The following is a 27,640-nucleotide window of genomic DNA, read 5'->3' as shown; positions in this document are numbered from 1 at the left end:
TATCACTAGCTTGAAAGAAAGGGCTATGCGAGCCTCTTGTGAGGACCCCGAAGCATAGTGATTCGGGTCTGGGCGATCCTCCTCGCTTTGCGCACCGGGAAGGAGCCCCAAACCGAAATTCTCTGGTAGAGGGGTAGGGGTTGGCGGTTGACTGAACCCCCCTTCATTGATTCCTCCCGAGGTATGAAGAAAGGGGGCCACTGCCTGGTGCAGCTCCTCCATCAATAGATATCCAAGGGAATACACAATTTTTAATAGAATGAGAGAACAAAATAAGTATTATATATAGATAGAACCTTTGGGGGAGATTCTCTTTCTCAAGGGGAAGAGTTGCAGTACTCTCTGCTTCCAAAACATCATAAAAACATACAATAGCCATTTTTTTTGTCAAATTATAATGTTATCGAATGCAAATTATTTCCAATCAAAGTAATTTTGCCTCAATTACATTTGTTACAGCCAAATTGACAAATAAAATTACTAACATCACAACAAAACATCCAAATTTCAAGTTTATTCTGTCCAAGTAAAAATGCTTTCAAACAATTTGAAGGGAGAAGAGAGAAGGAGAGTGTGTCGGAAGGAACCTCTTGATTGTGTAAGATTGTTGAATAAGCAGTTAACATAAATTTCGTAAGTATGAAGAAGACGCAATCTAATAATTGAAGAAGAAGATGAAGTATGATTTAGACTATGATTGAAGAAAATTTTGGTTTGGGGTAATATTTGGGTTGTGACATTGAATAAGTAAACGCAATAACAAAAAACTTCATTGAAGAAGATGTCCCTGTTTAATAGAAAAATTTTTATTTTGTTTTAAGAATAATCCTAACTTGTAATTCCTCTTTTGTCCTTAACTTAGTGGTCATTTTTGTGCCGGAAACAAACTAATTGGCGGCGCCACCGTGAAAGGATATAAATGGCCACTAAATTTAAATTAAGAGACTAAAAACATCCAAAATAAAAGATTTGAGGACTGAAATTGACTTAAACAAAAATGTCGAATGACTAAATTAGGCATTTTCCCTTCAGCAAACAAAAATAAAGTAAAAGTGCAAATTACTAGAAACTAATAGAAACTGATGTGCATTGTTTTGCCGGTGCTAGAGGAGACTCAGAGTTTCTGATAGCTTCGAGTAGATTAGATTATGTCGCCTCCAGCTGGCGGCTTGACAAGTTGTACAGAAGACCAGCACCGGCAGAGCTGACCTCCACATTAGGTATCGAGTCTGAGAAAAAATGACTTTGCAGCGTGTTTAAAAGGTAGGATTCATTGTTTTGATTGTGGAAATTGTCTCTTCGTTTTGTGTTGTGTATAGTTTTACATTGTGTGATGAAAAAATTCTTTGATTCTGTTGTGGAGATGAAAACAGAGACTATATATAGGGACGCAATTGAAGTGGAATTAAAACGATGGAATTGAGATAAAAAATGGCTAGATGGGAAAGGGTGAGGTCGGGAGCCAACCTACGACGTCGTTCTAATAAGTATATTTTATTTTATTTTGACGTTTTCACCTTCAGAGACTTTTTACGTGTTTTGGATTTATTCACCAATGATGGAGGAGATATGTTCTAGTAGATTAGTTCCCACTCCCTCTAGTAGCTTGGTAGATATCTTGTACAAAAATCCAGCACCAACAAAACCTATCAGCAGGTAATGTGTTTCGATTTTGAGCAAAAGTGTTTTTGTAGCATGCTTAAATTTTGGTTTCATTGTTTTCTCTATTCAATGGAATTTATATTTTAGAAATTCTCTAGTTTGGTTTTAACTGATGCAAAAAAATTTGTCTAGTTCTATTGTGTAGATGTAAAAAGATGGAGCATTTATAACAAATGAAAAAAGAGAGAGTAATTTTTTCCCTTCTCTTTTTTTAAAAAAAAATTCAAAAATTTCGTCTCTTTTATCAATTTCGTTTGTTTCTATTTTTCTTGATCTCAGCAATAGATGAGCTACTATTCTTATTGTTTTTATCTACAAATCCGATATCTTCTGAGATTAGGTTGGTAAGTTTTTTGAACTGAATCTTTTAACAACTATTTTTATATGAATTTTTCATCGTCTTAATCTGACAAGGATGAGGTGACTAATAATATTAATAGATATTTTAATAAGATTGCAAACCAAATATTTTGAGAAAATATCTTTCAGGTTGAGAGGTGAAATTTCTTACTTAATTTTTGTGATATAGTATGAGGAGTAATAAGCTTTAACAAAAGATTGTAATAAGTCTTTGGATGGAGTATCAAAGGAAAAAAGAAAGTATTGAAACAAAATATGAAGATAAGATGCAAAAAAATCATATATCTAAAACCAGATATCAGGATAAGAGATGATGTTAAGTACACGAAGCAATATGGTAAAGTAATTTTTGCCAGGAAATATACTATATACCAAGTTTCAATCAAATTTCTGTTCTATAAGATATTCAATGATCATGTGTTGTGATTTTTGTACGATTAGAATAAAAATGACATTTCTCCAATTGAAACAAAAATAAATGATTGAAATGAATTTTTGCATTGTGGCTGTCCAATAGCTATAGCTCTTTAGATTGAAGTTTTGTTCATTTTATCCTATTTTGTGAAAATTATTCTCCAAATAATAATAATAATAATATAATAAACATACCAGTTTTCTCATCCTATAGTCATCTCGCAACACCAACCCTCCATCCATCATAGCCATGGCATTGCCTCAAAATTATTCATAAATGATTGAGTTTTACTCCCATCTTTAGCTTCTAAGATACTTGATCCATATTTAGACCCAAGGTCTACAAGGTACTGAGTCGACAGCACAAGACGCTCACCAAAGTGAATTTGATGAGCAAATTCGACTGCAGTAGTAATAGTATTGGGACCACATGTTCCTATCAAAAAACACAGCAAACACTATATGAGCTTTACATTGTATTTTTTATATAAAGACCATTGCATAATAACCCATTGATTGTAAAAATTGTAAAATTTTCATGACGTGTATTGTTTAGATAATTGGCAAATTACACATACATCTAACCTATTATATATAATTTTTATTGATACAAGAATTAATGACTAACCTAAACTCAGTAATTTATAACTTACCACCAATCTGCCGTCTAATTGGAGATGACACACCGTTATTATGCCATGAAAAGTGTTGGCCATCAGCAGCAATGAATTTGCCACAAATAAACTGAGCATAAGAAAAAAAATGAGATAATGTAAGATAGACTAAATGCAATATTGGAGAGCAAATCTAGTGTAAGTATTTACTTGTATCTTTATTGACTTTGTTCAGAAATTCCAATGATTTATTTCCTAAGCACAGATTCTTCAACAATGTACATTTTTGAGTGATTATAATTGCAAAAGCAATCTAAAAATGTTGACGATGATAGTAACTTGTTACATTAGAGTTTAAGTTATGAGATATAAAGTATTATGTTGTGACACAAATTTTGACTGCAATCCAGCTATTTAGATGTCTTACCCCACTCGTGCTGTAGCAGCAGGAGCCAGTCCAACCATGGGAGTTTATCCTTCCAGTAGGCTTTGAAACCAGCTGTGCAGTCATCTATATGAATAAAAGTATTAATAGTTCATCAAGTTCATCCATGATAAATTAAAAGTACGAAACAAAGACAAAAAGCACAACTACTGAAAATCTGAAATTTTTAAAAATTGAAAACAAATGCATCAAATCAAATGAGTTAATCCTTCTCGCAGGTTCTGAAGCCAATCGTGCAGACATCTATATGAATAAAAGTCAAAGAAAGTAAACAACTTGATTCAAGGTGAAGTTTAATACAACAGAAATAGTTCAACAAGTTCATTCATGACAAACTAAAAGCATCAAACAAAGTTAAAAATGTACTACCACTGAGAATCTAAAATTGGGAAAAAAAAGCATTAACTAAAATTTTAAGAATATCATTTAAGGATACACACGAAAATTTGAATAGGTACTGCAAAATTTACAAGAATCAATTTTACTTCCAAATGTATAATTAAAGTGCCCTCCAGTACATCTAGAATGTGGAAAACAAGTAGTACAATCATACTCCTTATAAAAAGTTTCTTAGAAAAGCTTGCCATTCAACAATTAATTGCATTAACAGCGTTATACCTAGAAAGACACTGCAAATGAATAGGATATATGAATGTAGAAGATATATCTAGTCAAAGAAACAATCAGTGAACAATGTAAAACAAGAAAGCCATAAATTGGTATCTAATGTACCATAAATCACAAAAAATTTACTGGTAAAAAAAATCAAAATAAACGATAGAATTGTTGTTGCGATTACTCTTAAAACCATAGATGCAAACAAAAATAGTAGCAAAATAACATGGATTGATTTACCAATGATGGAGGAGATATGTTCTAGTAGATTAGTTTCCACTCCCTCTAGTAGCTTGGCAGATATGTTGTACAAAAATCTAGTACCGGCAAAACCTAACAGCAGGTTATGTGCTTCGATTTTGAGCAAAAGTGTTTTTGTAGCATGCTTAAATTTTGGTTTCATTGTTTTCTCTATTCAATGGAATTTAGATTTTAGAAATTCTCTAGTTTTGTTTTAACTGATGCAAAAAAATTTGTCTAGTTCTATTGTGTACATGTAAAAAGATGGAGCATTTATAACAAATGAAAAAAGAGAGAGTAATTTTTTCCCTTCTTTTTTTTTAAAAAAAATTTTCAAGAATTTCGCCTATTTTATCAATTTCGTTTGTTTCTATTTTTCTTGATCTCAACAATAGATGAGCTATTATTCTTATTGTTTTTATCTACAAATCCGATACCTTCTAAAATTAGGTTGGTAAGTTTTTTGAACTGAATATTTTAACAACTATTTTTATATGAATTTTTCACCATCTTAGTCTGAAAAGAATGAGGTGACTAACAATATTAATAGATATTTTAATAAGATTGCAAACCAAATATTTTGAGAAAATATCTTTCAGGTTGAGAGGTGAAATGTTAAAAGAAAAAATAGCAAATGTCAAACTTCCTCCTACAAAGAAAATATAATGATTATAGTTAGTTGATTTGTTAGAAACTTGTCATTTTTATATTAAAAAGACAACACAAAGGTCATAAATTGATCACCCACTTTCTCATACGTTTATGACATTTGTGTATATCAAGAAGCATCACTTAAGTTCCTTCAATTGATAGAAAATGAAAAAAAATGTTTCAAAAACTTTCTAACTTCCAATAGACCCTTAAGATTATGACAAAAACGTTCAAAAACTTTCTAGTTTCTTTGTTATGACAAGGTTTATTTCTATTTTATTTTACGAACTATCTCAACAATTTCCCACTTATTTTGTGAACGAAATAAACAAACTAAACGAAATAAACAAACTAGCACATAAAAACAATCCTTAAAGAAAAGAATAGTTAGATTTAAACTTTTCTTTTAGTGTAAGTACACCAAATCTAATCAAATTAAAGTTGCATATAGCATTAAACTATAATTTAAAAATTAGGTTAGATATATTACGCACATCCAACTTTAGCAGCCATATGCTCCATCCTAGAGTCATGATCATAAACAAAAGCAAATCCAACTTTTGTTAGAAGCGGCATGACTTCTAGAATCATATAAGTGAAGACACTTTCAAAATTTACAGCATTAAACATTATGCAATGATTTACACTTCATTAAAAGTATAATTTCAGTGTATACTCATCCTCTTATAACGATAGGTATTAGTGAGTTAAGAATGTACATAATATTACTTAGTGCTCACAACCACCTAGCAATTTGTTATTACCTCTTAAACCTTTTCGACTAGCGATAGTGCAATAATCAAGGTAAGGTTTCAATTGGTTTGTTTGGATAGAGTATTATTTGAAATATTATTTGGAATAATTACTGTAACACTTTTTGTGATGTGATGTATGTGAGATAAAAAGGTAATTGGGAATATAAAAAGGTGAGTTGGGAAATGTGTATATGATGTAAGCGAAATATTATTTGAGATATTTGTGCTATCCATTTTAGCTCGTTTGCGAACATGTGTTTGATTGTCATTTCACAAAATTTGGAATTAAATAGTAAGTTTAGCATCAAGCCTGAATTCAAACTTGTCGAGGCTATATAAAATTGGCTCGTCTATGTTAAACGATCGAACTTAAATTAAAATTTTAATTAACTAGCCGAATACGTACATGAACAGAGATTCTGAATCAAAAATTTTCGAATGAACACGAGTCTGATTCAAGTAGCTTAACGAATAAGATTCAAACATGATATACTCAGTTTGTCCACAGCTCTAGACTACTCTTGTGATACTCTAGGAACACTCGGCTTCAAATCCGTCGAGGTAATTAACCCATTATGCCTGTATCATATGGTCGGTGTTAAAACATTAAATAGCTGTTTAACGTGCACTGGATGGATTCCTTCTAGATTTTGAACATCGTGAAGGTAAAAGGCCAACTTAGCCCAGTTTGATACTGGGTCGGTCCAAGGTTGTGGGTCCGTTTTAGACTATATAAAGCACTACCTACGCGACGTCGTTCCTATCTGGGTTATTTTGACAACCTAGTCAAATTGGTTTTCCAACCTATTTCCAATTTTTTTTTTTAAAATTCTGTCCCAGCTGATTGTTTTCTGCTTTTCTGTCGATAATTTTGGTCCTTTTCTTGATTCTGCGTTTGACGCAATTTAGGTTTTGGAGCTATTTTTACCGTCTCCTCTGAAAGTTTGAGCCCTTGAGTTCGTTGAATCGGGTAGGATTTTGCGATTTGTTTGAATTTGTTGATAATAAATTGTTTAGTAACCGTTGTTAGGTAAAATTTGCAGCATGTTAGTTTGACGAGGATGAATCAAGGAGGGACTACTGATACTCTAACAACACTGGGCACCAATTCCGTCGAGGTAACTAACCAAATCTTTTGTATTTTATGGTTGAATAATATAAACCATTTTATGTTGAAGATGTTGCTCGGTGTTATCAGGTAGAAGGTAAAATTGTAAAAAGAGCTGCTTAATGAGCATTAGGATGGGTTGTTTCTGAAGGTTGAACATTGGATTAGGCAGGATTTAGCTGCTTTTGTTTGAGATATGAACTTCTCCTTACTAGCTTGAGTTAGGAAACAAGAAATTAGGTACTAATTTGTGCTGTTTAAGTGCAAATAGCTGGAACTATCTGGTTCTAGCAAGCTTATGGAATGGTTTTGGGGTTTATTGAGTGGCATTGGACGTGATTCTCGTCAGTTTCATTTGAGTAAAAATGGCGAACGTTGATGCGAGTTTTAAGAATACGCCCTCAAAGTTTTTTGTTTGTGCTGGGGTTGGGGAACTAAGATTCCATAAATTATCCAGTTGGATTTTTCTGCAAAATCCAGGATTTATGTTCTAATATGTATGAAAACCTGGCTTGCTGGCATCGTTACTCAGTACTATGTCATCACTTGTATTGCTGGCAGTAAGTTTGAGTGAGAAAGCACCCTTTCTCTTTCATTTCTGCTTTCTCTGGTCATTGTTCTATAGCGTTTCTTTTTTTTTTTTTGAGTAAACTAAATGGAAGCTGCTAATTTTTCTTCTTAGCTAGTTGCATAACGATTGCAAACCCTAAAACATACTCATAAGCATAGTGTCCATCATTACGAGTTTGTGATAGATGTGTTTGTTGTGTTAACATGAGATTCGAAGTGGATTGGCGTGGGCTAAAAGTTCTTGTCTTATTCTGTATATGCAGAGGATTTTCTTTGTGCTTTGTGTTGCCTTGTTCTTCACTAGTTAGTTGCTGTTTCTCATTGTTGTTTAAATTGATTGAAGCGGTTCTTTTAATTGTCATAACGATCACCTGTACTAAGGCCTAATTTTGGTTGAGTTAAGTGCGAACCAGATAATGATATGGAGAGAAAAATTTTATGTTAATTTGTTGTAGAGCTTTTTAGTGTGACAATTGAGAGAAATAAATGGGTTCTAGATGTTTGTGAAGCCCATTGTTTTATATTTGAGAATTTGGAAGAATTGGACTGAAAGGCAGAGCCCTTACTTGAAACCATCTACAATAACAAAATGGGCCATTAAACAGTTTCTAAGTTGAAACTAGAGCATGAAATTGTGAAAGTTGCACAGTTATGATCTCTCTCTAACACAACTTTCGAATATGATATATTCTCTCGTTAAAATTTCTCTAACTTCATGATGGAAGTGTTTCTCACCCTGTATATCTCTAAGAAAACAATGCAGATTTGAACTCATGGTTTGTTGACTCCTGCTATGCATAATTTATGATCTTTAGGCTCTCAAAATCTAAAGTTAAATGTTACACTGTAGTTTTAGATCTTCCACAGTAGAATTATCTTTCTAAGTTCCATTCAGGATTTACATTTGTAAAAAATAAACCATAGTACATATTCAATTCAGTGAGACTATTATTCACAGGCTTCAGCCTTTGTTGAATGGGAAAGTGTCTATATTTTATTACTATTCATATGGTTGTTACTACTGCAGTATATGAAACATATTACATTATAATCTTCTTTGGGAAGTTGATGTGGATTACCTCTATATTTATATCTATGATTTTCTTGGTGGCTTCTGGGTTTCTTGTGTTGTATCCTTTTTGTTTTGTTTTCTTGCTTTCTTCCTCTACCTGTTATGTGTCATGTTGTAAATGCAGATTATATTTGTAATTGATGCACTTTTATCAAAAGAAAACTGGGAAAAAGAATTTTTTTAAAATGTGTTTCTTGTATCTAAAAACAAATTTATCCTTGTTTTCCAGAAGTATCCAGTCATTGATCCAAGTCAAGCACACGCATCCTCTTACTATGCCTCAACTGGCTCTGCACCAATATCATGGACCACCCATGGGGCAAATAATTATCCTAGGGAGAATGGAACCGTTTCTACTTCCACTTATCATCATGACCAACAAGCAGAATTAACCTCAAGGAGTGTCCAAGATGGATTAAATGGGGCACCTGTTGTATCCACTTCAACTTCTGGGGCAGTAAATGTACAACACGATTACAATAGTTATTCAACCTACCAGAATACAGATCCGTATGGATATGGAAATACAGGATATGCATCTTACTATAATAATTATCAGCAGCAAACAAGTCAACCATATCAACCTCCTGTAGGAGCATACCAAAACTCAGGTGCTCCTTATCAGCCTCTTTCCTCATTTCAGAATACTGGGTCTTATGCTGGGTCTGCAAGTTATTCAAGCACTTACTACAATCCTGCTGATTATCAGACAGCCGGAGGTTATCAGAGTGGTGTTTATAGCAACCAGACCAATTATTGGCAAGAAGGACAGTATGCAACATACTCTTCTCAATATCCCAACTACACCCCAGACTCGACTACATTGTATAGTTCCACTCCTAGTGCTGCATCTTCACAGTATGCACATCATTATAAGCAATGGGCTGACTATTACAATCAAACACAAACAGAAGTCAGCTGTGCTCCAGGGACAGAAAATGTTTCTGTTTCTGGTGCACCTAGTCTGAGTTCTGTCCCTTGTGGGTATCCAGCAGCAAATAGTCAAGCCTCTGCACCTTATATTACGTCCTGGAGGCCGGAATCTACATCTTCTGAATTACCTGCGGCACAGGTTTTTTGTCCCTCCTATTTAATGTGTTCACTGATAGTTGATATTTTTACGTTCAATGATAGAATTCACATTTAGTACAAGGTTAAGCATTTACTTTCATGTGCAACTTTCATGAATCACGGACGTTGAAGTGTGCATTTTCAGGAACTGGGTTTGGCCTATTAATCTAGGGGTATTCTTTCCTGTCTAAGTTTCTACTAACAATATTCTTTAGAATTTGGTTCTGGGGTGTGGATAGAATTCACCATTCCTGGTTTAAATTTGCTGCAATCACATATCTCTGTGACAGTGCTTGGAATGTTCAGAGAATATCTGTTTCTTCTTTATGTGTGAATTTTTACTTGTTCATGTGTCCTTCATGGTTTTGGTACCAGTTTACTTGTGTCATATGTGTCATATGTTGACTGGTGATATAATGAAGCAATGCCAGCATCATGTTTTGGTTGATTAGTAACGTGATTGCTTATGCACTGCTTTTCCCTTTCCAGTCTGGTACACTGAATGGTGGTGTTCATGATGGGCATTGGAAGCCTGCACCTGCAGTTTTTCAAAATCAAAATTTGAATTCAGTGCAACATGTTCAAATGCCTTTAGAGACAAGTTCCACATATGAAAGCTTCCAGAATCAGCAAAATCACGCACATTCTCAAGGGCATAACTTAGTGTATACAGCTACGCATCAGGTTCCCCAAAGTTATCAGTCATCTTTACAAACTGTTTCACAAATTGCTCCACAGCTTGATTCGCGCAGGGCAAGCAGCAAATTGCAGATTCCTACAAATCCTAGAATTGCTTCAAATTTGGGCTTGGGTTTTCCAAAAGTAGAGAAGGATATTTCTGCAAGCACTGCAGCTTCAAAGCCTGCCTACATTAGTGTTTCACTGACAAAGCCAAATGAGAAAGTGCCATCTGAAGATGCTGCTGAGTCTATACTAAAGGTACAATTTGCTTCCCTCTGGTGGTCATTTATAATTTCTCATTTCCTGTTGCATAAATACATTTCTAAACTGTACACTTGATATATGGTTTCATGTTCAATCAGATTTATATTTTACTGCTGCATTTTAGGCACTTGAAATATTGTAACTATCTAAAGATCATCCTATGAACTAGCTTTATCTGTACATAGGTTTATGTGTTTGTCTTTTTTACTTGTTTGGAATTCAACTGTTGCTTGACCTCCTTCTAAAGTTATGGAGTGGTGTTGGACTTTGAATTTCCATTTCAATTGTAGCTGATTTACTTTTTAGTTGCAAAAGGCAAAAGGTGTCCCTTGTTTGAGCAAATACCACTGGACATATTTTATGCAAAGATGTCAGTAGGCAGTCTTGGCTTGTTTCTTCTGCTCTGCAATGTTGATGCGTACTTCTAGTTAGGCACTTGTTAATTTTGATATCATATTTCTTAGGTGGACATCTTACTAGTCCTCTTCCTCCTATATCTAGTTAGTCAAATTTTGTATTTAACCTTTTTAGATGAGTTTTGGTTCACCTTATGGTTGTAGTATTGAGGTTGCCATCGAACTTACTGAACCCATTTGTCGGGCTCTTGAACGTCTAGCATCATACGAGTTCAAATTTGACTTATTCTGTACTTTCTATGAATGTGCATTCAGTTTCTGCATTTTGAATGCATGTTCATATTTACAGTATCTGTGGGTGGCATTATTATATTAACTGATCTCCATGTTTTATTTTTTATTTTTAAATTGATCTATATTTTTGTTATTTGTAGCCTGGCATGTTTCCAAAGTCACTGTGTGGTTATGTCGAAAGGGCTTTGGCTCGCTGCAAAGGTGATGCACAAATGGTGGCTTCTCAAGCTGTCATGAAAGAGGTAAGCAAAGTGTACTGATGTTGCTTTTGCTGTGTTATTAGGGATGTCCATATTTGGTAGTAGACAAACTGCAAAAAATCCTCGAGTCATCTCGAATGGATTAGGGAGCAGTGGTTTTTGATCTTTCTGTGCCAATCTTCATAGGTTCTAAATTATAGTCATCTGGTGAAGAAAGTATGTGCTTTTGTGTGAATTGTATTTCTGTTTTAATATTTTTTTGTCAGATGTGATAGATGGAGATCAACTACCAACTTCAATTTATCCTTTTCCTTCTTTTGTTTTCTTTGGTAAATGCCATAAATTGCTCTCTCTCTCTCTCTCTCTCTCTCTCTCTCTCGTGCGTGTGTATAAGTTTAGAGTTCATTTGCAAAGTTGACTTGTTCATATTGCACATACTGTTGGGTTGCTGTTGGCGTTAGTATGTGCACTCCTGTATATGCTGGTTTCTGGTTATAGAGTTTACTTATGATGTGGGAAGACTTCTGCTTTCACCTTTTCATGGAAATCTTAGTTCTATGTCATTCACAGTTTACTACAGCTGCCAATTGTTTAAGTTTTATTTTTTGTTATGCATTTTGTTTGTTACAATGCAGTTCTTTGTTTCTACTTTTCTCTTGTGCTGTTTACTTATCTCTTATATGTTACTGCACTTGTTAGATTATCATGAAGGCAACCGCTGATGGTACTCTACATACAAGAGATTGGGATACAGAGCCTCTTTTCCCCCTGCCGAATGCAGATGCTGCTAATCAAGAGTATCTCCCTCTTCCTCTCTCTGCCCCCTTCCTCCCTTCTGCTTTCTACCTTGAGCATCCATGATAAATAAGAAGAAAACATTCAACATTTTATGATCTTGTTAATAGTGTCACATGCCCAACACAATTTGTTGAGATATGTAAGGCAACATACTTTTCTTTTGTAAATGCTGACATTGTTATTAATATAAGTACTCATCAACAAGAATTACCACATGTAAATCTTGATTCAGGTGTTTTGAGTGTGGAAGCTCCCAATACTTCAATTTCCTTGGTCCCAATACTTTTTTCTTTTGGCTATAAGTCGTATATGAGGAAAACTGTCTTAAATGTCGTATTTTGTGAAGTTATTCCTTTGGTATTTTTGTTCTTGGCACTGGTCAATGGAACCCCCCCCCCCCCTCTTTTTCTTTATGTTAGATTCTAAAAGATGCTAAATAATTTAATGCAATTTTTATCCTTTAGCATTACAAGAATGAAAAGAGTGTAGTTGTGGAGTAAAGATTGACTTCATTTTGTCTCGTTGAATGCAGACATATACTGTTCTCAACTCCCATTTCTTCATTACCAAAAAGCAGAAGTCCTAGTAGACGATCCAAAAGTAGGTGGGAACCTATATCAGAAGAGAAAGTGGCTGACAAGCCTCCTGCTGCTGCTGCCCGTGAACCTGTAAAATATGGTTTTTGGAACAAACAGGTATCTGGTTTAATCTAATTTCAGTGGAAAACCAAGAATTTCCTTGGTAGTTTTACCATTGAATTTGATTTTCTAGCTTGTCAAGCCTTCGTTCTCTCACATAGGTGGCAAAAAACCAAGTCAAGGTGATTGAATGTGGGTTTAACGTCTCTTTTCTTATTTCAGCCGGAAAATAAGTAGAATTTGTGTTCAATGAATTGGAGTTTTGGTAGGTCTAGAAAATAGTGTATTGTTATGAGTTAGTTGTTCTATGATTCTCACTTTTAAGTTCATGCACAGCACTATACAGTTGGAAAAACAGAGAACAAGGTGGATAACTGGAGTAATACCAAATTTTCTTTACCAGAACAGAAAAGCTCCAACAAAAATTCTTTCAGGCCAGCTAAGAAGCAACGTCTTGTTGATGGTCTAAGTGCAGCTGATAATGGTGATGAATCAAGTGAGAGTGATAAGGAACAAACTTTAACAGCATATTATTCTGCTGCTGTAGCACTTGCTGATTCACCAGAGGAAAGAAAGAGACGTGAAAGTCGATCAAAACGTTTTGAAAAGGGACATGGAAACCGAGCAGAAATTAATCATTTTAGGCAGAAAAGTGCTGGTGCTGGCAATCTATATACTAGACGAGCTAGTGCATTGGTGCATAGCAGAAACTTTGAGGACAGTGGCACCAAGGCTGTTGAAGATATTGACTGGGATGCTCTTACTGTCAAAGGGACCTCTCAGGAAATTGAGAAACGTTATCTGCGCCTTACTTCGGCTCCTGATCCTGTCACGGTAAATGTTTTGTCTGTGCCTGTGGTCGTTTACGATTGAATTGTTGGCTTAGACTAACTTGAGCTGCTTGTCTTGAATAATAAAATCTTGCAGGTAAGACCAGAAGAGGTCTTGGAAAAAGCCCTGCTTATGGTGCAAAATTCTGAAAAGAATTACCTTTATAAGTGCGATCAGTTAAAATCCATTCGGCAAGACTTGACTGTACAGCATATACGCAATGAGTTAACTGTAAAGGTATATAATTTTTTGTTAAGAATGTGTCTCAGGATTTCTTACAAACATATCAATGTCAAACTTGGCTGGGAATCTTGTTAGTCGGTCATTTTGGGTGAGTAGAGATGTTGAGTATGACTACTTTCTTTACAATATTCATGGCATCACCCCCTCTTTCAGGTTTATGAAACTCATGCTCGTTTAGCAATTGAAGTTGGGGATCTGCCAGAGTTTAATCAGGTCTGTTTTTAATTTGGAATTAACCCAGCTTGAGAACTTCTAGTTTGGAATGCTTCATAAATAGTTTATTCTAGTCTAATTCTGTTATTCTTTTATGCATCTGGAGATTTTGGTATGTTGTTTAATGTATGGTGGCTATTACCTAAGACCAGTAGGCATTCAATTTGTTGTGTAACCTATTCTGCTACGAATTAGTGATGTGTCTGTTGTGATGCTAATTTACATGCACAGCATAATCACATTTATGGGTTACAAGCTATGTTTCTGATAAATAAGGGATAACAAGAATTGGAGATGCCTTGCTTGATCAACATGAGAAACCTAATGTGGAAAAATAAGTGTGGTACTATGGCTTATATGTACTAATTTATTATGCGTACTTGTTATTATCTGTCAATCCAATTTTTTTAAATTAAGTTTTTTGAAAGATAGTTTTATTTTTTTGTTCCAAAAAAAAGGGGTTTTATTGTCTGCATTTGTAGCTCTCTTATAATGCATAGACGACACGGTGGTGGAGTTTAAGATGCACTTTTAGTTGTGTTTAATTTCTATTTCTGCCCAAGCAGCATTCTTCGTGTAGCATGGATTAAACTTCATGTTTCTTCATTTTGTTGGAGTGACTATTTGTTGCATGGATTGACATTCTTGATCTGGTTATGCAGTGCCAATCCCAGTTGAAAACGCTTTATGCTGAAGGAATCAGTGGATGCCATTTGGAGTTTGCTGCATACAATTTACTCTGTGTAATCCTGCACTCTAACAATAACAGAGATCTCCTGTCTGTGATGTCAAGGTTGTTAGCTAAATCTGGAATTAGTCGTTCACAGATTAGTTGTCTTTTTTCCGATTACTGTTCTCAGATTAACTGTACCCATAGGATCTTTATCAAGAGACACACCACCTACTTCCAACAGTGCTCAGCCCTCCCTTTTTTACATTCTTACTCAGAGAGGAGCTATCTGCTGAATCTTGCTGGCTCTTATTTTACTGTGTCTCCCTCTAGTAGCATTGCCTGAAAGGCTTATTGGTTTCTGTTAACTTAGGTCAATTTAGCTGTCGGTGATGTTGCTTATTTTAGACTTTGGAATTGTAAATCTTTCATAATTTCAAAGTACGACATACTTCTAAACAATATCGTTTTCGCTATGTACTTGCATCCTGCTGGAGCTATTCTGTATAGTCATGTCAAATATTCATTTTGACAGTAGAAACTGGATTGAATCCGCATTGTGCATGAGCTTTTATCAACTGTAAATCATGTTAGACTGTATGCTTCCAGATTAGATCATGTTCATGCAGTGGATACAATTGTACTGAAGTGTTCATAATTAGTGTGCCTAGAGAAGTTTATCACTAGTTTTATTTTTATTTTGCAAGATGAGTTTTGAATGTTTTTGACGTAACATTGATTGCACAGATTATCAGCTGATGCTAGGAAAAATGATGCTGTGAAACACGCTCTTGCAGTTCGTTCAGCAGTGACTTCAGGGAATTATGTTCTGTTTTTCAGGCTATACAAAACAGCTCCCAACCTTAGTACTCTTCTCATGGGTGGGTAGAATTCAAGTCATCATGCTTATTTCACTTCTCCTTATTGTCCATTCTTATTACCTAACACGATGAGTTCATTATACTTGGTGAACTGCAGATCTTTATGTTGAAAAGATGCGATATGCAGCAGTAAAGTGTATGTCTCGTTCATATCGTCCTACTATTCCCGTCGCATACATTTCTCAGGTTCTGGGCTTCGGTAATGTCTCGCCCACAACTGAAGCAAGTGATGAGAAGGAAAGAGATGGAGTTGAAGAATGTGCAGAATGGTTGAAGGCTCATGGTGCATGCCTATCTAATGATAATGCTGGGGAGATGCTTCTTGACACAAAGGTATGTCTTTTCCCTCTCCTAGTGCATGAAAGACTTGATACCTGTTATGGGCTGGGAAGGGGGGAAATAATCGAGCCAAAAGAGTCCTGGTTATGTTTTTAAATTGGACAGCTTTTCTCCTTTCTGGTTCATTTCTGTTTGAAGCTAATACTATTTAATTGGTCTTTGAATGTTCAGGTATCTATGTCAAGCCTCTACATGCCAGAACCTGAGGATGCCGTGAGCCATGGAGATGCTAATCTTGCAGTTGACGATTTTTGGGCACGGAATCCTGTATAAGTTGGTATGGTTAAGTGGAAGAGTCGTCTGAAGGTCCTGTCTGGGGGGAATCTGATTAAGCCATCACAGAGATCAGTTCCAAGAAATTTTGCTTGGAGATTTGCGCAGGGCAGCTGTTCAATTAGCGGGGATGTGGACTTCTGTTATATCAACTGTATGTTGTGAGATATTATGAATTGAAAGGGAAAGGAAATGTGAGTTCCCATTGAAGTGCTTCTCCCAGTGTACTGATGGGATGCACTTGTACTTCCAACTCATTAATAGATATCAGTGTCTCGAAAGAAATTACCATTCTTTCCAGGGATGATAGAGAACTATACAAATGTATATTGGAAGGGAAAATGAAATAAGCAATAGTAACGTTTACACTGTAGGTTTGGACCTGGAGTCAGGAAGATGGCATGAGGAGCCTGACTTGTTTGTATGATGGCTATTGAATATCATCAATTTTGGCGGTTCACCACTGGACTTGATTTTTCCGGCCTCTTGAGCTTCCACTTTCAAGGATTCTTATATAAATATTTGTTAAAACTCCGTCTATTAATTGTTTGGTGGCTTAACATGATGTAGCTATTTTCTTTGCTTTGAAGCAAATGATGTGCTTTGCTACCGCGCATGCTCTTATTGTTACTACTGTTTTCCTCCTTTACATCGTGTGCATGCTTGCATTACATGATGGTTATTAAGAGTCACAGAGGAACTGATTGTTTGCATCTTATTATTGCGTTGTTGCAGGTGCTCGGCAAATGCTAAGATTTCTTGCACTCTGATTTTTGCATCTCGCTATTGCGTTTCAGACGTTTAGTAAGTGCTAAAATTACTTGCGCACGGTAAATAATTAACCAGACAGTAGGTTGTTACTAATGATAGATTAGCTTCTTCATTACTCCTATTTACTTCGTCAATTTGAATTTGACTCTTGGTAGTTATCCTTGTCATCTCATTTAAAATGTTTTTTCATGGGTTTTAGCCTTTGAATGTTTGCAAAGTCCCATGGTCTAAGTGATTTTGGAAAAGCTCGATGAAAGTAATCATCTAAAACCATGAATATAGCCTCCGTTTGAGATGTCCAAATGCCCTTTTCTAAAAACTTAAAATTTTATTCATTTACCATCTAGTTTTACCCTCAATAAATTAATTCCATATTTACTTCCAAATTCAACAATCATTCGAGGCTACAAATGTAAAGAGAGAAAAAGATTATTGAATCTTCAAAATCTCTATGCGTCCATGCCACTTTAGTGGGCCGGAGAAAACAAATTATTATCCGACCTAGGAGCCCACAAAGTCATCGAATTGTTTTTTCATTTTTATTGACGTTTTGAGATTTTTTTTTTTTTTTTGGCCGGTTAGCTTTCCTTTTTTCTTTTCCTTTCTCGGGGAAAGGGGAAAAAAAAAAAGGATAAAAACAATGCTAATAAGCATGGTGAAAGAAAGGAAGTCCTAGTAGAAGTAGTTGAAAATAGCCAACACATATAAATTCAAGAACGCAAAAAGATTCAGAATTTTACATGCTTACAATTACCAACCCTTCTGAATATTAAGTTTGTCAGTGTTCATTTGTCAGCAGAAGAGGAGGAGGAAGAAGCTGATGACTGGGTCTGAGGCCAAACACTTACTTTCTCTTTCTCGTGCTTAACGTACAATGCCGAAGCCGCCGCCATGAAATAAACCTGAATTAGAATTATAGCCGGCGAATGGTACTTTATCACCCCCTGACCCGTTGCCAGCTCCACCAGAATCAAGGCGGTTAGGCCGATAAGAGCAATTCGCCCGTTAACCCGCTCCGAGTACGGGCTGAACCCGAATTCCACATTCAGCCCTTCTGAGACGGCCTCCTTCAGGGGCACCGGAGGGAGGTACATCCCGGAACCGGAGCTTGAGCTTGAGGCTCCCTTTTTGCCCTTCCGGGTCTTCCGGACCTCCGCTTTCTTTCCGGTTCCGCTTTTGTAGCGGAGCCGGACTTGGGAGAGGCGGTTCTCGAAGACGTCTGAGTCGGAGCCCGAGGATTCTGTTTGGGTCTGGTCAGTTTCGTCGGAGGAGGAGTCATCGGAAGTGGCCCGAGTGATGATGGTGAAGGAATGGCTGGGAGGCGCGTGGAGTTTGAGTAAAGAGCAAGTGCGTGGGGATGATGATGATGATTGAAATAAGGGATTTGGGTTAGAGAGTTGGAAAGTAGAGGATGGCAATGTCGCCATTTGTGCTTCCCTTTCTTTGGTTTCTTGGATAAGGGGAGTATCCTTCTTTCAGTCTTCTCTTTTGCATTTTTGCCTTGAAAACTTTTTCTTTTTTATTTTTGCCCCTTTGAAAAATAAATCCCTTGGAAAAGGGAAAATTTTTTTAAAAAAACTATGGTGGAATGTGCAACCGTGGCAGTAGGCAGCATTATGTGTTCTAATATCAACCATAAGTTAGCCTTAAATAGGAGGAGGAAAAGAAAACCCATTTTTTCCTTTGGACAAAACAAAAAAAATAGCTTTGAAACTCTTCGAAAATTTGTCACAATTGAGGAAATTCGCATTTTATTTCTAAAATGATACTAATGGCTTTGACTTATCCTGAACTCTCATTTTCGTTCTCATATTTTTCTGTTCTGCATTTACAATTTTAACTGTGGACCTTTCTTTCCATGCTATTTTTTTTTCCAAGCCCAAAGGACTTTTGATATTTGGACAAACCCTAATTCCATGAGAACCCTCAAAAGCCGGCAACTTTCGAAGGCCTCACAGGGGACATATCTACTCTACCCCAACCCCTCTAAACCCCGATGTGGGATATCAACCTCCACAACTTGTGAGGTTGTGAGGGTGATATTTTGTAGCTACAACTAGGTATTCCTATTAAATATTGCTAGCATACAGGAAAAAAAAAATTAGCACATTATTAAATTCGAAGAACAATTATTGTCATTCAAGGACAACTTCAAAGTAGGCAAAGCCATTTGCAATTTTTCGGCCAGCCCTTCTAAACTGTTAGGAGTAGTATTTTACATCCAGCCCTAAAATTTTTATACTTGTTCCTAGCTGTCGTGGTGGATAGAAGAAACTGTTACTACTATTAGTTTTGTTGCATGATGTCTGTTAAGAAACATATATATATATACACACAAAGTCTGAAAAGACTGTGGAAGATACGAATTTCAGGAAAGTTTGCTCTCTATTAAGCTTGTCACTATCCTTGCACGGTTCGTTTCCCTCACCAAATTATGGTACATTTTTTGCTAACACGATGTTGCATTTTGTGCACCCTGCTTAAAATATGTAATTTGCTACTGACCATTCACCAATTAATCTCTAGTTTTATGCTAAATACCACGCAACTAATAACATTACCTGTCGCTGGCATGATTCAATCAAAGTCAAAGTTTTTTTTTTTTTTTTTTAAAAAAAAGAATCAAAGCATGTTTTTGGAGAGAACCCGGAAGTGTAAAATTTGTTTACCAAGTACAGGCCGCTAAATCATTTTTCTCTTCAAAGATTGTGAAAACAGAAAACTCTTCTGGGGTGATTTGTTAGAGAATCATTTACTATTAACTGGTCTATGGCATACGAATAAACGATATCCTAAGCACGCATAAACTTTAAGGCACGAACACATTCATTAGACAGTTTTCTTCTTTTTCTTTTTGGAAACTAGTGAGCCCACCACAGGGCTTGACTCAACTAGTGCTTTCATGGTGGTGAAGGTTTTACAGCGCATGGCTCAGAGTGGAAGCATTCTAATCATGTCTATACACCAGCCAAGTTTTCGAATTCTTGGCCTATTGGACCGTTTGTTATTCTTGTCTCGTGGACAAGTAGTCTACGGTGGCTCTCCATCCAATTTGCCTTTGTTTATGGAGAATTTTGGGCATCCAATACCTGTGGATAAGAACCCTTCAGAAGCTATTTTGGATCTCATTTGCGATCTTGAATATTCTGGTGATGGGATTAGCAACATGGTCCAATTCAATCAGATATGGCAAAAACAAAACCTGAGCATAGGAATAGTACCAGAAGTGGAACCATCTGGTGTCACGCATGGATTGACATTGAAGGAAGCAATCAAGTCCTGCATTTCACGAGGCAAATTGGAGTCCAGGACAACCAACAAAGATGGTATTACTCCTCGTGTTGAGATCCCAAAATATGCTATTTCCTTTTGGACTGCAGTCTGTGTTATCGAAACGATCATTCCTCAATTCCTGTCGAATGCCAGAGGTTTTTGCTAGTCGATTCGGAGCAACCCTGATTACAGGATTTATTGTGGCAACTTGATAATTCGCCCAGAGGATATCAAGAAAGAGTAGCATTTTTGTCATTTGAAACAACTACAGTCTATTACATTTGTGCTGATGGATTGGCGGTTATACTCCAGGAGAGGAACATAATGCTAAGGGAAACAAATTACAACGTCTACAGACTATGCTCCTATTGGTTCTCTGACGCATTAACCTGGATTCCGTCGCTCTTATTCCTCTCAATTACATTTTCCATCACTACATTTTGGGGACCCGGTCTCCAAGGTGGATTCACGGGGTTCTCCATCTATTTCCTAGTCATCTTGGCTTCATTTTGGGGGGCGAATTCATTCGTTCTTTTCCTGTCAGGATTGCTTCCTGATATAAGCCGTGTATACATTGTTATCGTCTCGACTCTGGGTTCCTTTGCTCTCTTCTGTGGGATATACGCAACTCGCGATCAAATCCCATCCTACTGGATTGGTTCCACTACTTATCCCTCAAGAAGTATACTTATGAGGCAATAATGCATAATGAATTCGATGATCCCAGAAGATGTATTGTTAGAGCAATTGAAGTTTTTGATGAAACTCCCCTTGGCACATTTCCGGTTGGATTGAAACAGCAGCTGTTGAGCGGCATGGGTGAAGCCTTGGGCATGAGTATTACAAGCTCGACGTGCATGGCGACTGGACCAGACCTAATGAAGCAGAGAGGGATGGCTGATCTTGGAAAGTGGGAATGCTTTTGGATCACCATTGCTTGGGGATTCTTCTTTAGGATGTTGTATTACTACTTTACTTTGTTGTTTGGCAATAAGAATAAAAGAAAGTAATTAATTGACTCCTATGAAAATGTAACACAATGTCATGATCATTATATTATATGGCGTCCCGATGTTGCAGGGGAACACCTTAATTACTTTCTTACTTGCTTTCTCTGTGATGTGTGTAATGCCTATTGAACCCTTCCATCACCATGATCTTGTCATCATACTACTATGATACCGAGATGGAAGTATGTGAACAAGATATATAGGTCATTGTTGAAACGGCGGCTTTGCTGCATCTGCTATGGAAATTGAGAGGCAGAGTATGAAATGCTTTCCTTGCCTAATTTAGTAAAGTGGTACCATTTATTTCTAATTCTTTTGACAAGTAGTGTTACTATTGATAGTAGTTCTTACACCATCATAAAAGTTTAAACCATAAGGAAGCAATTAATGTAGTGAATTGGTCAAGTACATTGGAGTATACACGGTAAACAAACCTATTTAACTAGATTTGCCCATATCCGCCCATAAATAGATAGATATGAATATCTTAAGCTTTTGCATATGGATATTATTAAGTAACCCAATTAACTCATTTAAAATTATTTTCCCTCAAATCTCCTCTCTTCCCTCACCCATTTTTTTTGGTCAGATTCTTCATTTTGTCATGATGTTAACTATTTTTGTTTCATTATTATTATTCTTTGTTGGTTTTATCTTATTATTTTATTTTCTCTTAGTTTGTTAACTTGCTTATTTTTCAGCATTACTAATTTATGACAAGTTTTAGTTTCTTTTCCTACCTTTTTAAAATAAAATTTTAAATTTACATACAAAAACATGCTAGGGGTTCAAAATTTTTGGATTAAGTTTTTATGCTAACTTTTATAATACTTAGTTCAAATTTTTATATTCTTATTGTTCAATTATCAAATAGTATGTAAATTTGCGACATATAGTACGGATAGGAAAAAAATTGGTAATTAGACTTATTGAACATTATAAGTAAATATTTAAAACTAATGATAGGTGCAAGGGGTGGTATAAATTGATAACTTAGTTTACAAAAATGAATTTAAATGAGTTTACAGAAAGTTAGAATAAATGGGTTATAAATGGATGATTTGATTACCCAATTCATTTTTTAACTTACCCATTTATACCCATTTATACTTATTTAATTAAATGGATATAAATGGGTTGACTCACTTATACCCATTACCCATATTAATCAATCCAAATCCGTCCAAATCACCCATTTTGACACCTCTACATTGGAGTGATTTCTATACATTTATTTCTAGACTAGATCTACTGAAAATCGGAAAAAAAAAAAAAGATGGCAGAACAGGAAAAATGGAAAAAGTAAAACTAATCTAAAAGAGACTACTAGTACTAATCAATTGTTGAGCCCACCCAAATGTCAAAACCCACCCAAAAAGCATTTGTGACCATCCTCACTGAACGGATTAAGCCCACCAGCCCAATGACAATACCCACACACCACTCCAACCCAACGGCACCTCCACTCTCCACCAGTCCCCCTGGCTTCCCCGCCGCGATAACCCTTCTGCTTCGCCTTCTCCACCATTTGACCCCATGATTTTGGCTGCTGGCGGCTCCCGGTGGTGTTGAAAAATTGTGTTATTGTCTTTGACGAGGTAATGGAAAAGTGCGGCGTATTGTTCTGAGTAGAGGAAAGCTAAATTTTCAGTTTCATTTTTCAAGGAAGTCGTAATCGTGGATTTGGTTGGACTTTTTAGTTTGCGGGGAAAAGAAGTTTACAGGTAATTGAAATGAATAAGCTAATAGAGTTCGGGAGGAAAGCGATGTTCTATGTTAGGGTCCTTTCGGGCTACGAGGAGCGACGAATTCGATCTTACCGGTTGCAGCTTCAACAACGCCTCCAAAAGGTACCTTTCCTCTCCCTCCAGCTTGTTACAGTTTTGATTTGATTCTTCCTTTTTTTTTTCGGGTGCTGTTAATTAAGAAAAATGTGGTAGATAATTGTTAGAAATGTGCAGACATTTTGGTAGTCACCTTCTTTACGAATCTGTTGTCTAAAAGGGAAATTCGAAAGTTGTTAGCTTATTTGATGGTCCACTGCTACAAGAATGTGCTGTTGGAGCACTTTAGGAACATGATTAATGTGCTTAAATATGGATCCATTACTGCTCATGTGCTTAAATGTGGATGTCCTGGTGCTCAGCAGGCTGCTGCATCAGCAATCTGTAAAATTTGTGACTCCCATGTACTGGAAAATTTCGGTTAACGAGGCTGGTAGAGTTCATTGCTCAAAAACCACAGAGGGTGAAGATTATAACAGATTTTAGAATAAGTAGCTCCACAAACATTAAAATTTGATTCAGTGTAGCTGGTTGGATCCGCTGCTTGTTAAGATATTGTAAGCTAGAGCAAACATGACAAATCATGTTGTGGAACAAGCAGTTTCTAAGCACCACGGCCTCAAAATACTGCCACGAATTTTACATTCTTTGTCTTGCCTTGCTCTCCTAGAGCAAAAAAGGTAAGAAACTTTGATTTAATGTGGCGATTGGTTATTTGAAAGCTTAGTTAAATGGGCATTGTGGTGGCTGATAAGCTACTTGAGCATTTGAAGATACAGAAGTTGAAAAGCTTCTTATCAAAAAGTAGAATGGAAATGCAACATCCATGCCCAGGGAATTGTGTTTTGATATGCAGTGAAATTTACTAGCTTGAAGATGAATGCAATTGTTGTTTTTCATAGATATATAAATGTATATGTCATCATGGGTATCACTTTACTGTGTGGTTAGTGCTTATCCAAGTAATCATGAGGTTGTGTTTATTTGATCTTAAGCATGTAGAACCTGGTTTTATAGTCAGTGATGGATACTTCAGTGGTTCCATTTTGGTGGAAACTTTGATAGGCAGCGCAAATGAGGTAGCAATAGCATGTGGTGAGAACCTTTGCTATGAAGTTACTTTTTGAATATAGGATTTTCAGCTCTGCCAAATTTGCTTATGGAGTGCCCAAACTACGTTTTCCATGTTTACAGTCTCTGCCAAATTTCCTTTGCTTCAGGGATGGTTGTTTGTGGAATCCTCCTTTAGTCTTTAATTAATATGTCCCTTGTCGCATTTGGAGCAGGCCCAAGAAAGGAAGGAAGCTTTGAAACAGGTTCCTGAGCAAATAATTTTGTCTGAAGTCAAGCGAATGGTGGAAGATATGCAGGCATTGAATAAGAAGCTTGAAGAAACAGTGAGTTCTTTTCTCAACACCCTTTTTGTACTTAGTTTAACCATGACAATAATAGCATGGTTGTAACGACATTATTAGCAGCACCCTTTTCCCTTGGTTTATTCTCCTCCACATTTTTATATGCCCCCCTTGTTTTGTGACATCTTTTTACTTGATTATCTTTTGATTATTGCAGGAGGCTGCCATTGAAGATTATTTCAAGCCAATCGACAAACAGGCAGATATTATCATGAAAATGCAGCTCGAAGGAGAAGAGAGAAAAATGAAGGATATGATGCGTGCCATGCAACAGCAGGCTTTACTAGAGAAGGCTGAAGCCGAAAAAACTGCACCTGGTCAAACTACAGACATAAATCAACAAACGGAGGAGAAACAGCCTGCAAAACCATCTCATGCTGAACTGAGATGATTTGATATGCCTCTTTTGTAATTTCTTTAATAGACTTAAAAGTAAAAGTTTTTGGCCTCCTTTTTCAAATCTCTGTCGCCTGCTTGTATATTTTTATATGAATTGGCTGTGGTATTTAAAAAAGAAAGAAAGAAAGAAAGAGATTTTCATTACCCAGCTTGAATAATATAGGTGCCTATCTTGTGTACCGCTGATGTTAGAACCCTTAAAGAACAATTACTCATTAGTATGAACTGCACGTTATTCCTCGCTTAAAATGATCGATCTTGTTCAGTGTGGGATTGATGAATACAATTTCTGGTTCCTGACCTGATTATGTCGTTGTTACCTTGTCATTGATCTTCACATCGGTGTATTATGAGTAATCATGCCTCATGGTCTCGTGTTTTAGTGTTCAAGCTCAAGCAATTGTGTTGGCAGCAGCGCAGTGTGTTCTGCATCTCCACACTGGATATGTATGCTCATCATTGTTCTCGACTTACTTTAAAAACCTGTTTGAACTGCTATTTTTACGACATTTTGTAGGAAAATGTATTATAGCGATTTGATGTATGTGAGGTAAAAAAAATGATTGATTTGATATATGTGAGATAAAAAAGTGATTGGAAAATGTGTTCACGGAAATGTAAAAAAAATTTTGGCAGAAAATCACAATCTAAACTTGTATATCATGACACAGACATAATCCTATTTGATATAATTTCATCTCGAATCGTCTTCAATACATTAGCTGTGGACTCACAGAATTACGGTGCCATGGAACTCACTCTAGCTCTCGCATTTTATTCATATGCTACAGAGCTAAGAACTTGCAGCAAAAACAAATAAATTTTGACAAATAACTCACTATTCAAACAAACCAATATACTACTATTTGTGGAAGATTATCTCCAGATAAGAATCCAAAAAAAAATAAAAATAATCGTAAGCAGTTTTATGGTGCCATGATGTTGGAGTTTATTCCTTCCTATATGGTTGGAATTTGGACCTTGTATTTTGAAAAAACACAATGATTAATATGGTTATGACTTGTGAATCAGTGCCATCTAGGCATCTCCTAGGTTAATGGTTTGCAAATTGCTCCTTCATATACTAATAATCATACGTGAGGAATGATGATACATTAGATTATCACAAAGTATCTAATTCACTGACATAGAAAACATGGAGAAATTTTCGGTTCGTGAATTGGCAAGAATGGGTAGAGATGGACTGCAAAAATATGGTATGTTTGTTCCGGAGGAGGAGAATATCCGTTAGTAACATGTTTCGAAACCAAAGTATCGTAACAACCAATAATTTCGCCAACGGATGAGTATGCAGCTGTCTGGACCAGTGGTAGTTTAGTTTCCGAATTTTTCCCTTGACCCTTTGGATTCTCCCCCGGCCCCCAGTGCAGAGTAAGAGTAGGTATAGCTCAGTCTCGAACACCACCAAATTTCTAGCAAGTTAGATTGTGAATCAAATACAGGTACATATACCTAGACCTAGTACCAAATTTATCGATAATCCATTTAGATTGTGAATCTAAATATACTGCATGAATCCCTTATTCCGTCGTATAAATTGTAATAAAGCTATGAGCTAATGATATTTAGGGATAGTTGGCAAACTGTACCATATGTTCAGTTGGCAGTACAATCAAGCTAATAAATGAAGTGAGAAATTGTAAGTATCATCGATTCGTGCGGCATAACAATCAGCAACTTGAGGTGAATTTTCGGCTTAGAAAGGTAGAGCTGCTGCTGGGTCTGTTTTTGTTTCCCTTTTGCTGAATGGGACTACATTAATTGCAGTTGAGAGTTGGGACTTGAGACGGATTGAAATATATGGAATGGGTAATCAATCATTTTCCGAATTGAAGGAAGCAACCAAAAAGCACGGGTTGCAAGAATTTAGTCTTAGTCGAACTACCTCTTGACCTCTTTTACTACTCGTCATTACTCAGATGACAGCTACCGGTACCATAATCAAATCCCCACTGCTCTAATCACTAAGGCAAGACGTCAAGGTTCAAAGCTGATCGTCCCTTCGTTTTCCCAAGAACAAAAGGATCGAGAAAAATGAATACCTAAAGAATTTGTCAACGATCCATTCGTGGTTTTCATATTTAATAAAGATTTTTCTTACCGATAAGGATGAATACTTGGATCTATTCCAAAATGCAAAGAAACTTTGTTAATTGTTTAAAATTTTTATTTTGCTGTAGAATTTGGCGGACAGGGCTAACCCCTTTTTGGGTTTGACAAAAAATCTTCACAACTGAGGTTAAAGAAGAGACTTGGGAGGCTTGAAGCCTTGAACAAACCCTGAAATGAAATCTGGGTGTGGACTGTCGGAGGTGTCCTTTTCCCAAAACCTCAAATCACCATCCCGGGCCATTTTTTCCCTTGTTCACGAAACAGCTATAGAAACATTCAGCGCTTCCATGACATGCAAATTAAACAATAGGTCAGCAAATATTTACCACCTAATCTTCAGCATGAAATCCACCAGAAGGCTTTATAAAACTGGCATTATTAATCACTCAAGAAGCTACAATTATACACAACAGTTGTTTTCAATCATTTTCCTTTTGCAGTAAAATGTGATTGATTATCTAGATTGGTCAGCAGTTGAGTTAAAGCTTAACCAATCCTATATTTTTCTAGCGTGTGAGTTTTATAAATTGATTTTTTTTTACAATGACATTGTATGCATTAGCGAGTCTAAAATCTAAATGGGGTACCTATAATTAT

The 27,640-nt window shown here is 36.2% G+C and overlaps 3 protein-coding genes and 1 pseudogene across 5 annotated transcripts; 3 read left to right on the top strand and 1 right to left on the bottom strand.

Moving 5' to 3' along the window:
• Positions 1 to 6,563: 6,563 nt before the first annotated feature.
• Positions 6,564 to 16,742, top strand: LOC113763233 (SAC3 family protein A). Of its 2 annotated transcripts, none has more exons than XM_027306985.1 (14): positions 6,564 to 6,726; positions 6,800 to 6,874; positions 8,739 to 9,578; positions 10,067 to 10,516; positions 11,313 to 11,414; positions 12,072 to 12,169; positions 12,703 to 12,865; positions 13,145 to 13,642; positions 13,736 to 13,876; positions 14,036 to 14,095; positions 14,758 to 14,888; positions 15,513 to 15,646; positions 15,744 to 15,979; positions 16,157 to 16,742. In XM_027306985.1, exons 2-14 carry the CDS (start codon positions 6,818 to 6,820, stop codon positions 16,256 to 16,258), a joined length of 3,012 nt encoding a protein of 1,003 aa, XP_027162786.1. In that variant the 5' UTR covers positions 6,564 to 6,726; positions 6,800 to 6,817; the 3' UTR covers positions 16,259 to 16,742. The 2 variants fall into 2 exon arrangements, with proteins under 2 accessions (XP_027162786.1, XP_027162785.1); XM_027306984.1 differs by having other exon boundaries at positions 8,736 to 9,578.
• A 943-nt stretch (positions 16,743 to 17,685) lies between these two features.
• Positions 17,686 to 18,539, bottom strand: LOC113761702. The gene has a single exon (XM_027304803.1). The coding sequence runs from the start codon at positions 18,454 to 18,456 to the stop codon at positions 17,815 to 17,817; it is 642 nt and encodes a 213-aa protein (XP_027160604.1). The 5' UTR covers positions 18,457 to 18,539; the 3' UTR covers positions 17,686 to 17,814.
• A 70-nt stretch (positions 18,540 to 18,609) lies between these two features.
• On the top strand, positions 18,610 to 21,312 carry LOC113755716 (annotated as a pseudogene).
• Positions 21,313 to 22,750: 1,438 nt separating this feature from the next.
• Positions 22,751 to 25,222, top strand: LOC113762171. Of its 2 annotated transcripts, XM_027305482.1 has the most exons (4): positions 22,751 to 22,910; positions 23,013 to 23,162; positions 24,383 to 24,493; positions 24,669 to 25,222. In XM_027305482.1, exons 2-4 carry the CDS (start codon positions 23,046 to 23,048, stop codon positions 24,900 to 24,902), a joined length of 462 nt encoding a protein of 153 aa, XP_027161283.1. In that variant the 5' UTR covers positions 22,751 to 22,910; positions 23,013 to 23,045; the 3' UTR covers positions 24,903 to 25,222. The 2 variants fall into 2 exon arrangements, with proteins under 2 accessions (XP_027161283.1, XP_027161282.1); XM_027305481.1 differs by having other exon boundaries at positions 22,751 to 23,162.
• The last annotated feature ends 2,418 nt before the right edge of the window (positions 25,223 to 27,640 follow it).

This window comes from Coffea eugenioides, chromosome 2, assembly GCF_003713205.1.
Source record: "Coffea eugenioides isolate CCC68of chromosome 2, Ceug_1.0, whole genome shotgun sequence".
Classification (NCBI taxonomy): Eukaryota; Viridiplantae; Streptophyta; class Magnoliopsida; order Gentianales; family Rubiaceae; genus Coffea; species Coffea eugenioides.
Note: the sequence above shows the minus strand (reverse complement) of the source record. Positions and strands in the feature narration are given on the sequence as shown.

Bases quoted from the DNA above. Each gene is read 5' to 3' on its own strand.
- LOC113762171 (XM_027305482.1), top strand. From the start codon at position 23,046: ATGAATAAGCTAATAGAGTTCGGGAGGAAAGCGATGTTCTATGTTAGG. The intron at 23,163-24,382 runs GTACCTTTCCTC...CATTTGGAGCAG, and splicing joins TTCAACAACGCCTCCAAAAG to GCCCAAGAAAGGAAGGAAGC. The intron at 24,494-24,668 runs GTGAGTTCTTTT...TGATTATTGCAG, and splicing joins ATAAGAAGCTTGAAGAAACA to GAGGCTGCCATTGAAGATTA.
- LOC113761702 (XM_027304803.1), bottom strand. From the start codon at position 18,456: ATGGCGACATTGCCATCCTCTACTTTCCAACTCTCTAACCCAAATCCC.
- LOC113763233 (XM_027306984.1), top strand. From the start codon at position 6,818: ATGAATCAAGGAGGGACTACTGATACTCTAACAACACTGGGCACCAAT. The intron at 12,170-12,702 runs GTATCTCCCTCT...CGTTGAATGCAG, and splicing joins GCAGATGCTGCTAATCAAGA to ACATATACTGTTCTCAACTC. The intron at 13,643-13,735 runs GTAAATGTTTTG...AAAATCTTGCAG, and splicing joins CGGCTCCTGATCCTGTCACG to GTAAGACCAGAAGAGGTCTT.